The 12,548-nt window shown below is 40.8% G+C and overlaps 1 protein-coding gene across 1 annotated transcript in view; it reads right to left on the reverse strand.

Annotated features, from left to right (window-relative positions):
• plch2a (phospholipase C, eta 2a) overlaps positions 1–12,548 on the reverse strand; it is a 98,005-nt gene that overhangs the window by 54,024 nt on the left and 31,433 nt on the right. Inside the window, 3 exon segments of the mRNA XM_085443229.1 lie at positions 4,024–4,153; positions 4,370–4,613; positions 10,053–10,199. Of these exon segments, the coding sequence (XP_085299355.1) occupies positions 4,024–4,153; positions 4,370–4,613; positions 10,053–10,199 (521 nt within the window).

Below are 12,548 nucleotides of genomic sequence, written 5' to 3' on the forward strand. Positions count from 1 at the left end.
TGGTGACAGCAGGAACGAGAAGATTCCCCCTTTAAACAGCGAGAAACGTCCAGCAGAACCAGGCTCGGGGAGGAGCAGCTATCTGCCACAACTGGTTGGGGTGAAAAGAAGAAGACAGGACAAAAGACACATCAGGGCTTTATGAGAATGATGTTTTTGGATTTTTCCGGTGCCATTAATCCTTTGGGGTCCAGGATGAATTTGGCAGTTTTTCACTAATTTAACTTCACATTTATTTTTCGGTTTTAAAAACAGTTTACCTTCTTTGGCATCATTTTTTTCAGCACAACCTCATATCTGGCTGTACAGTTAGTTTTCATGTTATTGATCCATGAAACCGGATAAAACAAACCAATTAGTTAAACTGTGGGAATGTTTTTAAAGACAAAGGCCTGGATGACCTCTAATTTTCTGCTTTGAAATTCAGATAAAACCCAGCCCGAAAAATCGTAGGTAATGCTATCCAGAAAAAACAAAAACAACTTACTCTGGATGGCATTACCTTGGCCTCCAGTAACACTGTGAGGAACCTTGGAGTCATTTTGACCAGGACATGTCCTTCACATATTAAACAAATATGTAAGACTGCTTTCTTCCATTTGTGCAACATCTCTAAAATTAGAAATATCCTGTCTCAGAGTGATGCTGAAAAACTAGTTCATGCATTTATTACCAGCACAGAGAATGTGCTGGTATTGTCTTACCAGGTCCGTGAGATCTTCGACTCCCACCTCCAGCAAAACATCAACAGCATTCTGAAATGGCTGGGGACATTAAGTCCAAATGGACCACATTCTGCACCTCTATTGTTGAGGCTGCTACAAGGAGCCCAAAAAGGTGAAGGGAGAAGGGAGCCATCAAACTGAAGGAGGAGTCCTACTGGGCTTGGTTACCTAGTGGGACTTTGGACACAGCAGATCAGCAGACCAAGCTGAATGCTTGAAGAGAAGAACGTTTTAGGAGTGACAATGGTGAGAGAGCAAGTGATAACGAGTTTTGAGATGTGAGGCCGGCAGGTTTCAGCCCTGCGATGTGTTCCTCTGTCTTGTGGTGGACAGAAACTATTTTTAGAGTGGCACAAATAAATTGCGTCGCATCTTAATTGTTCTGTAATTTTAGCGGTAGGAATATTTTTAAATGGTTGTCCAAAAAAAAAAAAAAGAAAAAAAAAAAAAAAAAAAAAAAGACGAGGTATTGGCTTACTTTATGCAGAAGTTTTTTAATTTACAAATTACAGTTGCATTTCAAGTTATGAAGATGATTCAATAAACATCTTTGTGGTTTTTACAGTAAAAGAAAAATCTAACCATTTCCTACTCAGGTTTTTTGTTTTTTATGTGGTTTAGATCAGTTCTCTACAGTATGTATATGTAACTATAAATTTAGACATGTGAGGATGTGGTGAAAAGAATGATATCAAATAAGGCAAGCTAAATAGTTTTTAAAGGTAAAATCAAAAGTAGTGAAAAAATTGCCCCACTGGGTAAATAAACGCTGTCTTTAAGGACAAGAGCTTATTCATTTGTAACCCGGGCATCCATGGTGTTCGTATGGAAAAAGTTAATTGGATGCACACCCACCTGCCCTGTTCCACAGTGGTTCACTGCAACTTTTTCCCTCTAACAAGTTTTACTGAAAATTCACTTGCTAGTTTCCCAAGTAGAGAAAAGTAATGTTGTCTGATACAATACTACTAATACATCCATGGAAATGTTTAGTTATTTATGGTTAGATTTGATGATGAAGTCTGTGGTGCACTGGTCTACCCTCATTTACATGACTGCACTGCTTTATCTGTTCTCTCTGTGTGCCTTTTACTGTTCATTCTTGGTGTGGTAAAGTATATTCACTAACGTGTGGAATGTGATCATATGTAGTATCGCTACACACTGAGAAAGAGGTAAGGACACTATTATTTATCTTCATTGTAAGTAGATTAAACCAAAGAATGAGTTTAGAGATCATTAACACACAAATCCTCATCAGTGTCAGAACACACCTGCAATACGCCAGAGGCCATCTGTGTCCCAGCAGCACCATATGGCTGACTGTCAATAGATCGTTTGACTTAGTGACAGGAATCCGGCTAAAAGGGCCAAATCAACCTTCAGCACACTAATCCTTTAGCCAACATCTATATTAGTCACAGTCTGTTCCCTGCTCACTCACACACTGCTGTCTCATGTGACCTAGTAACACCTTTCTTGACCTGGATTGACAGTGGATCATATTTTACACATTTTACAAGCTGCATTAGCCTTTGCACTAGCAAGCTTAGTAAGTCATGGATCACATCCACTTGTAGATGCTGTTGCATTGCTGTAAGTAAATTAACCAACAGCCTCTGGAGTGAGGTTTCTTTAAAGGAATACTACAACCGTTCACTTTATACATGGGAATTAATTTGTACCAAATAATATCAAATGTGGACATTTTAATTTAAAAGCATAATCTCCCCCCTAGCTCTCAGCCTCATATCCAATGCATTGAATAATTTACCTAATCCTATAAAGCTGGCCAGTGCAGGGAGATCGAGGTTGGATATGGATACAAGTGGAATATTTTTGCATCAGAAGACGCGAAAGCAGGCATGAGTGCAGCAGAAGATGATGGTGGTGCTTGTTAGCAATTTCAAGCTGTGAGCTGCACCTTGACCCTGCCCTCGGGGTGGCTGTAGCTCAGGAGGTAGAGCAGGTCAACTGCTAATCGCAAGGTTGGTGGTTCGACCCCTGGCCTCTCCAGTCTGCATGCCAAATATCCAAATATATGCAGGTTGTTCCCCGATGCATTAGACATGTGAATGCCAGAAAGCATAGGTGGGGAATAAACAGTCCATTTAGAATTTTTTACTTGAATTTTCCCCACAGGCAGAACTATGAGTCTCTGTATTTTAAATTGTGACAAAACACAGGCCAAAGCTCAGATGGGTTTTACAGACCGTCACTCACAGGACAGATCTGGTGTAGTAGTAGCTCCACTACACCAGTGCTGGGCTTGATAGGTTCAGGGTAATTGTAAACAGGTGACCATTTAAAACAATGAAATGTAGAGTTTCCAAACTTTCTTAGCAGTGTTAACAACATCTTTGACCAAAAAACACTATCTGTCTGATGACTGTGCAAATGCAAAGAAAGAACACATTGCAGTATCAGATGGTTTATAACAGTCATAGTCACCGCAATTAGTGTCCATAGATGTCAATATGATGTCACTCCCTGCCATACATACCTGCTCATTATTACTTAATACTCAGCAGTAATGGAGCACAGATATCTTGGGCCACATAGGAAGCCATATTATTTGTCAGTTACTTGCATTAAAATGCTCCAACAGGAACCAGCAGCACAAAGAGATTTGGAGAAGTGCCTCAAAAGAGTTATATATGATCCACAGGCGTAAACCAAGATGTAGAACCCCAAACTAAGATGCAGTGGAAGCTCAGATGTCCCAGTTTTACACTGGAAATTGAATGTATCTTACATTTGTGGATCGGTGAGAAGATGGCAGCATTAAATTTGTCTCAAAACAGATGGTGGACACTGTGCGTATCAGGCGATTCGTCCACACATATTTAAGGTTTTGTAAGTGACCGAGAGAGAGCTGCATGTAGTTTTACACATTTGTACAGTTTTCAGAAGGTAAAATGATCAGATTTATGAGCTGAACTAATAAATCGTACGTACACGATCAGTATTTATTGTTTGGCTGTACACATTTTTAAAATTGCTTTTGCAATTTTGCGTAAAGATTTGTGTAAAGATTTCTTTCCATGAGTCCAGTTCAGTGACTGAGGGAGGTGAGGCCCAGCCACAGGGTTAGCACATGACGACTGTAGCGCTGACTGTGAGAAAGATTGATTTCAGCAGCTGCTGACAGAAGACACGTTTTCCATTCACAGTGCTACGATAAATCAAAGTGCTATTGGTCTTTAAACACCTCACTAAACCATGTGCCCACACATGCCTTTGTGTCCCGTACGGTCCTCCTGAGTCTGGAGGTCACTCAGGTTAATTTGCTCTGTACCTTGAACATCTGTTTGACCTTCTGTCGGGGCAGGTTGACATTGAGTTTGTGCAGGAGCTGGAGAACTTCGCTGATGCTTAAGCTGCCATCGCCATTCTTATCAGCCTCTGTGAAGGTCTGCTTTAGCCATGTGGTGACACTCTGGTTAAGGAAAGTCACCACAACAGTTCAGCACATTTATCGTTTATAACCAGAGCAGTGTAACGTCAGTGCAATGGGTCAGTTCAGCCTGTCAATGCTTTAAATTGCCCTCTATTAATGTTTTGAAATTCTATAGTATGTAACATATGCAGTTACACGATACAGGTGAAGAGGCTGAAAGTAAACAGTACAATGAAAAGGATATTGGTCACGGGTGCGCTGCCTCTTAGCAAGGCTGTCCTCATCACTGATCCCAGCCACCAGGTACTTGAGGCCTGTGATCCAAGTGCGTGCCTCCTCACCAGTCGTGGACACCAGGTCCAGGGACTCCATGTGTTCTCCATAGTAGAGGCTGAAGCAACAGTTTGGGTCAAAGCTGCCCTCTGCATAGCGCTGGAAGATCTCAGACTGCTTACCCTCACACACCTCCCGGATGGAGTCGATGGAAACTGTTGGAGGACACAACAAGTCGGTGAGTTAGCGGTATAAGGTAACTTTAACACAGTATGGGAGTAAACAGACCATGAGGTATAATAATAATATTCATAATAATAATAATAATTTGATGTACTCTGGCTGTTGAGTCATTTGTTCTTGTGTATCGTTTTTCTAACTTTATTTTGAGCCTTACTCTTGCTGGGTTGTGTATGCTGCCATCTGGTTGTTAGTGTTCTTTGCATACCTCGCAGGGGGAGTTACTATAATAAATTCAAGTTCTTCTTATTGCTATAATTTTATAAATTATGCACAAGCGTAAACTGTGTTCAGAGTGTTGAGCATTAGGAGAACGTCTGGAATCACTGTCTGTTGCTGATGATGGCGATGATAACGTCAGTTGTCCTCCTCCTCCAAGGACCGGACAAGTCACAACTTTTCCATTTATACGCTTGTACAGCAGGCTGTATTTCACCTACAGTTCAGCATTTTAACAGCTCAGGATTGGTTTAAACTCCAAAACAAATAAAGTTCAGTTAAGTGCCTGCGCTCTCTGATAGAACAGGCACTTAATTACTGATAACATTCAAGTTTTAAACAAATGATGCTTAGTTCTGACCACATCACAGACAGAATCTCTGTCCTCAGGTCGTCACACTGCTGCTTCATAAAACAACAACAATCTGTAGTAGATGCTCTGATGCAGAAATAGGAGCATCAGAGCATCACATGACTTCAGTTTCCTGATGGAAGGAACCACTTATTTTCTCTTCTCCTGTAATTTTGTCTGCTGCATTTCTTTGTTTTCTTAATTCTGGTTTGTTCTGAGGTTAACTGCTAACTTAATTGTAAGCATATTCTCATGTTTTTGCCACTCAGACACTGAATTTGTGTGGCTTGTTCACTTTTTGCAAGAGAAACGTCTTTGCTGGGAACATCCATTGGGGCTAATGACATCTTCTTTGTCCACTATTGTGCAACTTTAGTGACACAGTATAAAGTAAGTATAGGAAATGTAAGCAGAAATGTAGCCTTAGTAGTGTTTACCTTGGAAATGTGAAGTACAACACGACTGCTTAAATGTTTAGTTTATAAATAACAGCAAGTTAACCTCGTACGTTGTTAGGAGCCTGCACAGTATCCTCACATAAATAAAACTTTTCTACGTGGGGTGGGGCTTTTTTTTACCACTTACTTCAACCCATCTCTTCTGCCATGCAGCCACATCAGTAACTTCTATGAAGCATTTGCACTTCCTGTAATATGGAGTGCAGCAATCCTCAGCTGAGTGTTGAGTGGCTGCACTTGTAATTGTTTATGCCACTAGTGTTGAAACAAGTCTGGTGTTTTTACTCTCAGCAGGAACAGCTTCCTGGCATATTTTAAGCAGTATTGTGCTTTGGTGGAGGCCCGATCTCTTGTAGCTCTGGTCATCACAGGCTGACAGGTGGCTCTTGCTCTGAGCCATGTTTGGGCTAATGACACGCTGACACCATGTAATCGACTGATTTTTCAGTAAAAATGAATACAAGGACGGTATGATACAGCATGACACATCCCCATAATCAGTTACAGAAGATGCTTAAAGTTAGTGGTACTTTACATGTTGCTGCTACTCCTGTTAGCCTAACAGTCTGCTGATTGGCTTCAGCATGTGACACTGAACCAGTGGGTGTGTCTGTGGGCAAGTCACTGCTGTAGACCACAGCAAGGCTCGCAAAATTTCAAAATCTCTGGTAGCCCGTCGGGCAGGCATTCTTCAGTTTTTGGTAGCCCACAATAAATTTAAGGAGCCCGAATAAAAAAGAAAGCAATTTTTTAATGTTTTGTTTCCATTATAATATTATACATTAAAGTATAATATTGTAATGGAAACAAAAATTCATCAAAAAAATTGTTCAAATAAAAATCACAACAACTGTATACAAATTACAATCATCAACTCAAATACTTGGTTCAAATTGAACAGAAATTTCTATGAACTTGTAAGAACTGTGTAAAAAAAATTTGCTTTTTGAAGTTTGCAAAGACTGCTAAATTTTGCCAATGGTAGTTCACTTTTTGCAATATAGCACACTGTTCTAAACAGCTTTTTCAGGAGTTCTTGTTGTGCTTGGTTTATTTTTAGTATGTTTTTTGCAATTGCTGTTTGTTCCTGGAAAGATACTGCAGACTGGGCAATAATGCATTTCTTGCATTTCTCATGGGTTCTGATGCGGTCTTTCTTAAAACTACTAGTCCCAGTAACAAAGGCGCTTGTCGACTCAGAAATCAAATGAAACTCACAACACACCTGGCAGAACATTTAGCTTGTCATATTCCAGCCACAGAAATTCTTTTGTCCATGAAACCAAAAAAGCTGCACTTTCTTTTTGCCTCATAGTCTGATTTGTCATAACTTTTCCGTTTTGTGGTAAGCTTTTCTTTGGCTGTCACTTCTTCACCCTGACCTGTCTTATTTGGCTGAGCAGAACTAAAATACCAGCGTAAATCCTGCTGCTTTTACACACGCACACACATAACGGTCAGCGATTCTTTGCGCACTCAACCTCTCACATGTTTAAGCTTGCTGCGAGAGATTTCACTTGTCGCGTTTGAACAGTAAGCTAATGAGTGATAAGACGAAGTCAGAGGAAATGGTGCGCAATTAGTCGTCACTCACCAATCAGTGCTGCTGCTCTCTACAAACCATTCACGCGATTGCAAAATGAAAGTGAAAGCAAAAAAACAAGCGCAAATTCAAACGCGATTTCAATATGTCACATATTGACAGTGGCTCATCGATGCCAATGACATAATTACTCAGCTACATTGGCGAAAGAATGCAAAAGCATAGACATATTTTCCTTCCTATGATAGCCTGACGGGCAGGGCTGAGTTAGATTTTGGTAGCCCACTGGAAAAATCGCTAGCCCCAGGACGTCGGGCTAGCGATTTTGCGAGCCCTGCACAGAGCAGAGCTCTGCACCCGAGCTGAATCAATGAAAAACTGCCTAATTTAATTTGAAAACTTTTTTTTTTTGTTTTTTTGTTTTTTTTTTTTTAGAAAGGATGTTCTCCCACCACCACAACCCCCTCCAAAAAAAAACCTAATAAATAAATAAAGCTCTAATTGTTTTTAACTTTCAAGGGAGCATGTGTGTTATTTTGTGTGTAGGACACTGCGGGCAGATTAAAGCTGATGAATAATTAAGTTGACTTAAGAAGCTCATTAAATCCAGGGATGGAGCAGGCAGAGCAACAGGGAACCGAGTCCCTAAGCTGCTATGAGACCTCATTTCTACTGAGAGCTACTGCTGAAAATCCCCTTTGATTCTTTTCTAAAACACTCAAATCTTTTTTGTCGTTGTTGTTTTCTTTTGGATTGGAAGTGTTTCAGGCCATTGGGGAAATTTATTGGAGCAAGAGTTAAACCTATAAGACCTTTAAAGCCTGAAACAGTGAAAGGTAAACAGGGGAACAATGTGCACTTAACCATGAATCTGTCAAAGATCTTTGGAGATGATCTGCTGTTTCTAGCTGAGCAGTTAAACTGAAGCAGATCTGAGATGCTGAGCATGTATAAAAGGTAACCTCATATATTACTATTGTGACTCGTACCTTTCTGACCCCAACTGGTCATGGAGGAAGAAAAACAATTACCAAAAGGTCTCAGAAGCACATGATAATACTATTGTGCCAAAAATTAAAAGAAACATATGGAACAATAGTCCATAACTGGCTTCTTATTAACAGGCAAAGCTTTTTTAATGGGCCGATCCATTATGCTGTTCGACCAGCTTTGCAAAGCTTGCCCATCCTCCTCCTTAGTCTTCAGTCTCAAAGGCTGTCATTCTCCACTTTTCATGTAACTTATATAGAAGCTTTACTGAGGGGACTGTGCACTTCTCAAGCATAAGTAGTCAATGCTTTACAAGCTGCTGACTCAATCTGAGGCCATTTGAATGCTTTATACTCTTCAAACACTTTATCCTTGCACTGGATTCTGCAATGACAAGCTACTCTGTTTTAGCTTTCAGCTGTTTAGCATGTAATATCTTCCTCCTTGTTTACTTCAGACTTAGCTAAGAAATAATATTATGAATCTTATTCACTTTTTTATACTTAATACTCATTGATTGTGCTGTTGACATCCACTTTTCTGTATTTTCTATAAACTCTGGTATTGCTGCTAATTTGGGCCTCCTCCAGTTACATTGATCTGCTTATCCTTAGGTCTCTTTTGTTATCCACCTGAAATCAGTTCTTATTTCTTCTTTCAACTTAGTTTGTGTCTATTGTGCTAGCAGTATTGTTGCTACTACTAAGCCGGTCTGTGTTCAGCTTTCAGAATGACATGCAGGAATAAATCTTCTCATATATTCTTTTAACATATTTGCTTAAAGTTACATTTGGTCAAAGTGCTGGTATTGTATAAAAGACTGTACGCTGCCACTCAGACTATAAATATATGATCTTTCAGAATATAATTCTTTGTCCGTATTGCCCGGCCTTATGTTGTATCCTTCACTGAAGATGTAGCTCACACTCAGGACGATCAAGCTGAGATATCTTTGCAAGGACAACATGTAGAAATAGCTCTGAAATTTCAATAAAGCCTCACCTCTCACTAAAAATATGGTTCCGGTAGCTTCAGGCACAACATTAAGGCCACCTGCCAATATTATGTTGGTCCATAGTTTGCTGTCACTACACCCCTAAAGGTGTGCTCAAACATACCTTTGTGGGCCCTCCACAGATTGTTCAGGACATCCTACAGATGCTCAGCTGGACTGAGATGATGGAATTTGATTTGAAGGCCAAGTCAGCACCTTGAACTTCTCGTTGTTCTCCTCAAACCATTCTGAGAACGTGGACGGCACAACCCAAGGTTCCCCAGCAGAACATTGCCCAAAGCATCACGATGTACGCCCTCTTTACTGTAATACTTCCTGGTCCCATGTGTTCCCAGGTAATACACACATGACGTTAAGTCAAGTCCTGATAATCACATGCCCATTGCAGGCGTTTCCTGTCTGCAGCTATGCAACCCCACGTGCAAACCACGATGGACTGTGTATTCTGACAGCTTTCTATCAGAACCAGCAGTGAGCCTTGGCCACCCATGACTCTGTCAACTATGGTTGCTCTATTGGACCATTTTTGATACTGACAATGGCAGAATGTGAATACCCCACAACAGCTTCAGAGATGTTCACACCCTGTCATCTAGCCATCACTATTTAGCTTGTGCCAAACTCATCCAAATCCTTATGCCTCCCCATTTTTCCTGCTTCTAACATGAACTTTGATAATTTATTCAGTTTCTTGCTGGTGCCGTGATGAAAAGATGATCAGTGTTATTCACCTTACCTGTCAGTGATCATAATGTTACGCTTGATCAGTGTATATTTAAAGTCCCAGAGTAGCGACACACAGCTTTCTTACTGTGCCTTTAAGAAGACAACACTCACTCTTGGCCTTTTCATTCTTGCGTGACGGCCTCCAGCGGATGCAGGACTTGTGTTCGTCCAAATAGAAGAACCGCACGAGTCCCTTGGAGCTGCCGCGGAGCTTCAACATCTGGGTCCCCATCTGCATGGAGCTCATGCATTTCTCCACTGCAGGCAAGAAAACACAAAACAAAACAGACAGACGAAAACACGGAATATTGTCAAAAGGGAAACTGCTGGAATGTGCACTGAAATTCACAGGAAAGCATGAAACAGAAATGTACATACAGTGCATGTTTTCATTCAAGAAGTATGTATGTGCACATGAATATATATATGTGTAGTTCATCAAAATCCATCAGAATTGTAAAGCAAAGCAATTGCTCCCTCCAAAGCAAGTGAATGGTGTGGTAATCACAGTAGAGCCACACTAGATGGTGTGGGAACCACATGTCCCTGTGCCGTGGTTACACCCCGCCTGACCACATCAGTTTCATTTTTCTGTAGCATCCACTGTTTTCACAGCAGCATGCAGGAAGGTAATGTGAGGCAGGCAAACTGTTTTTATTAAGAAAGTGGGAATCTGTCCTTAAAAGTGTTCGTGCTATAAATTCTCACCAAAAATATGCAGATAGTGTTTGTACAGCAGAAACGGAGCTGTGGACATACAGACGACCCGCTGTGATCATGGAAACTAATGCACTGGATAATCTTGTGTGGCAGAGAAGAAGTGAGCGGCCTCTTGGCTTTAAGCGAACACAGACCAATGCTTCATCACAGCATGCCTATTGAGCTGCACCACTCACACATTTTTCACACCGTACACCAGAAACAGCATTGATTTCTGTTTTTCTGATGAAAGATTTTTGTTACAATTTAGATACAAATTTTGAATGTCTGTTTTACAGTAACAGTCAAGTCATTCTAATGCTCTGTGTTGTCAATAAGTCTAAGTGTCAAGTGTAAAACATTTTCAATTGTTCAAAAAAAAAACAAAAAAAAAAACAAAAAACCCCCACCTGACTCGAGCCATATCAAGCTAGCAAATTGCTCCCGTAACATAATCAAGCTGTGAGATTTTTACTGTACTCCACATGGCAGAGCTACATAAAACCCTTACAGTAGTACTTACAGTAACACTAGCACAGTTGTGTGCTATGTGTGCTGTGTGTAAGCCCGCTGGTATGCTGCAGCAGTATGCTGCAGTATGCTGTGATGTGTTTTTTCTTTCCCCCTATGACATATTGCAACATATTGAGCAGACGTCACAGATTTGGGATGAATGCATGAATTAAAGAAATGTTACAGCAAATCAAAGCATGTGCATATAGTGTTTCAGGACAACGTTAACTACTCAAAGAAAGTGTACACATTTTGCATGTTGTTGAAATTTTAAAATAATGTTTTATGGCTCTGAGTTGGCCTGAATGTGTGCACTGTGCTTTCATGAGCTTGAGGCATCACAGCAGGATAAAATCATATAAGGTAGGTCATATTTTAGTCCATTCTTATAATGCCCATCTTAGACTTCTGTAGAGAACCTTTGGAGAGCTTAGGACATAACATGCATTACATGTTCATTGTCGTGTGGCCGTGTCATGAAGTTTCATATGCAATGGCAGCTGGTAGAGAAATATAAAATCCAGGTGCTGAACCTGCCAATCACAGCAGTTGTGGGCTGCATCGACCAAGCATAAATTGGGTATAAGTGACTAAAGGCAGCCAAACTCCAGTACAAATTTCTTAGTGCCTAGTAGCTGTAACAGAGCTGGGGATCTTCACTCTTCTAGCCAAACAGAGGGCAGTTATCCATGAAATGATCTGTTGTCACAGCATCCAGACTCTCACGGCAGACTGTCACACTGCTGAAAACAATGCCTTGAAACCCATCGAAAGCCTCATCTTCAACCCTTTGTCAAGTCTGAAATAAATCCACTCTAGCAGTCATCGCTGCATACATCGAGAGTTCTACAGTCAGCTCTTCACTGATTTTAGAGGGAAACTGTCAGGATGTCTATAAGGTGAAGAGCAAGCAGACTGTCCATTTTGTGAGCATGTTTCATTTCAACACATCTAATCAAACTGTTTTCAAAGAGACCCATTTCAAGATGGAACACACTCAGCTTTATGGTTGGCTTAAACACAATTAAATCACATATGAGGGCGCAGCAAAGGAAAGCATGCTCTGCTCACCCTCCCCTGCAGGTCAGCTAAAAGAACAATATGTTTGCTGACATCCTGTAGCTGGCCAATGTTGGAAAATCCCTTGGGAAGTTTAGTATTTGAAATTTCTTCCTGGTGTAGTTAGCTAAAGAGTGCTCACAGACAAGTAGCATAGCTGAAGGCTGAAGGACATCACGTCTGACACTGTGGTCAGCAGCACAGGAGCACCACAGGGAACTGTGCTGTCCCCTCTTCTCTTCACCCTGTACACCTCTGACTTCTGCTACAACTCTGAATTATGCCATATTCAGAAATTTGCAGATGACACGGCCATCATGGGGTGTATCTGGGATG

This window comes from Copadichromis virginalis, linkage group LG20 (genome assembly GCF_057382275.1).
Source record: "Copadichromis virginalis isolate Kocher_CV1m ecotype Utaka linkage group LG20, C_Virginalis_male_GT1.1, whole genome shotgun sequence".
NCBI classification, from domain to species: Eukaryota; Metazoa; Chordata; class Actinopteri; order Cichliformes; family Cichlidae; genus Copadichromis; species Copadichromis virginalis.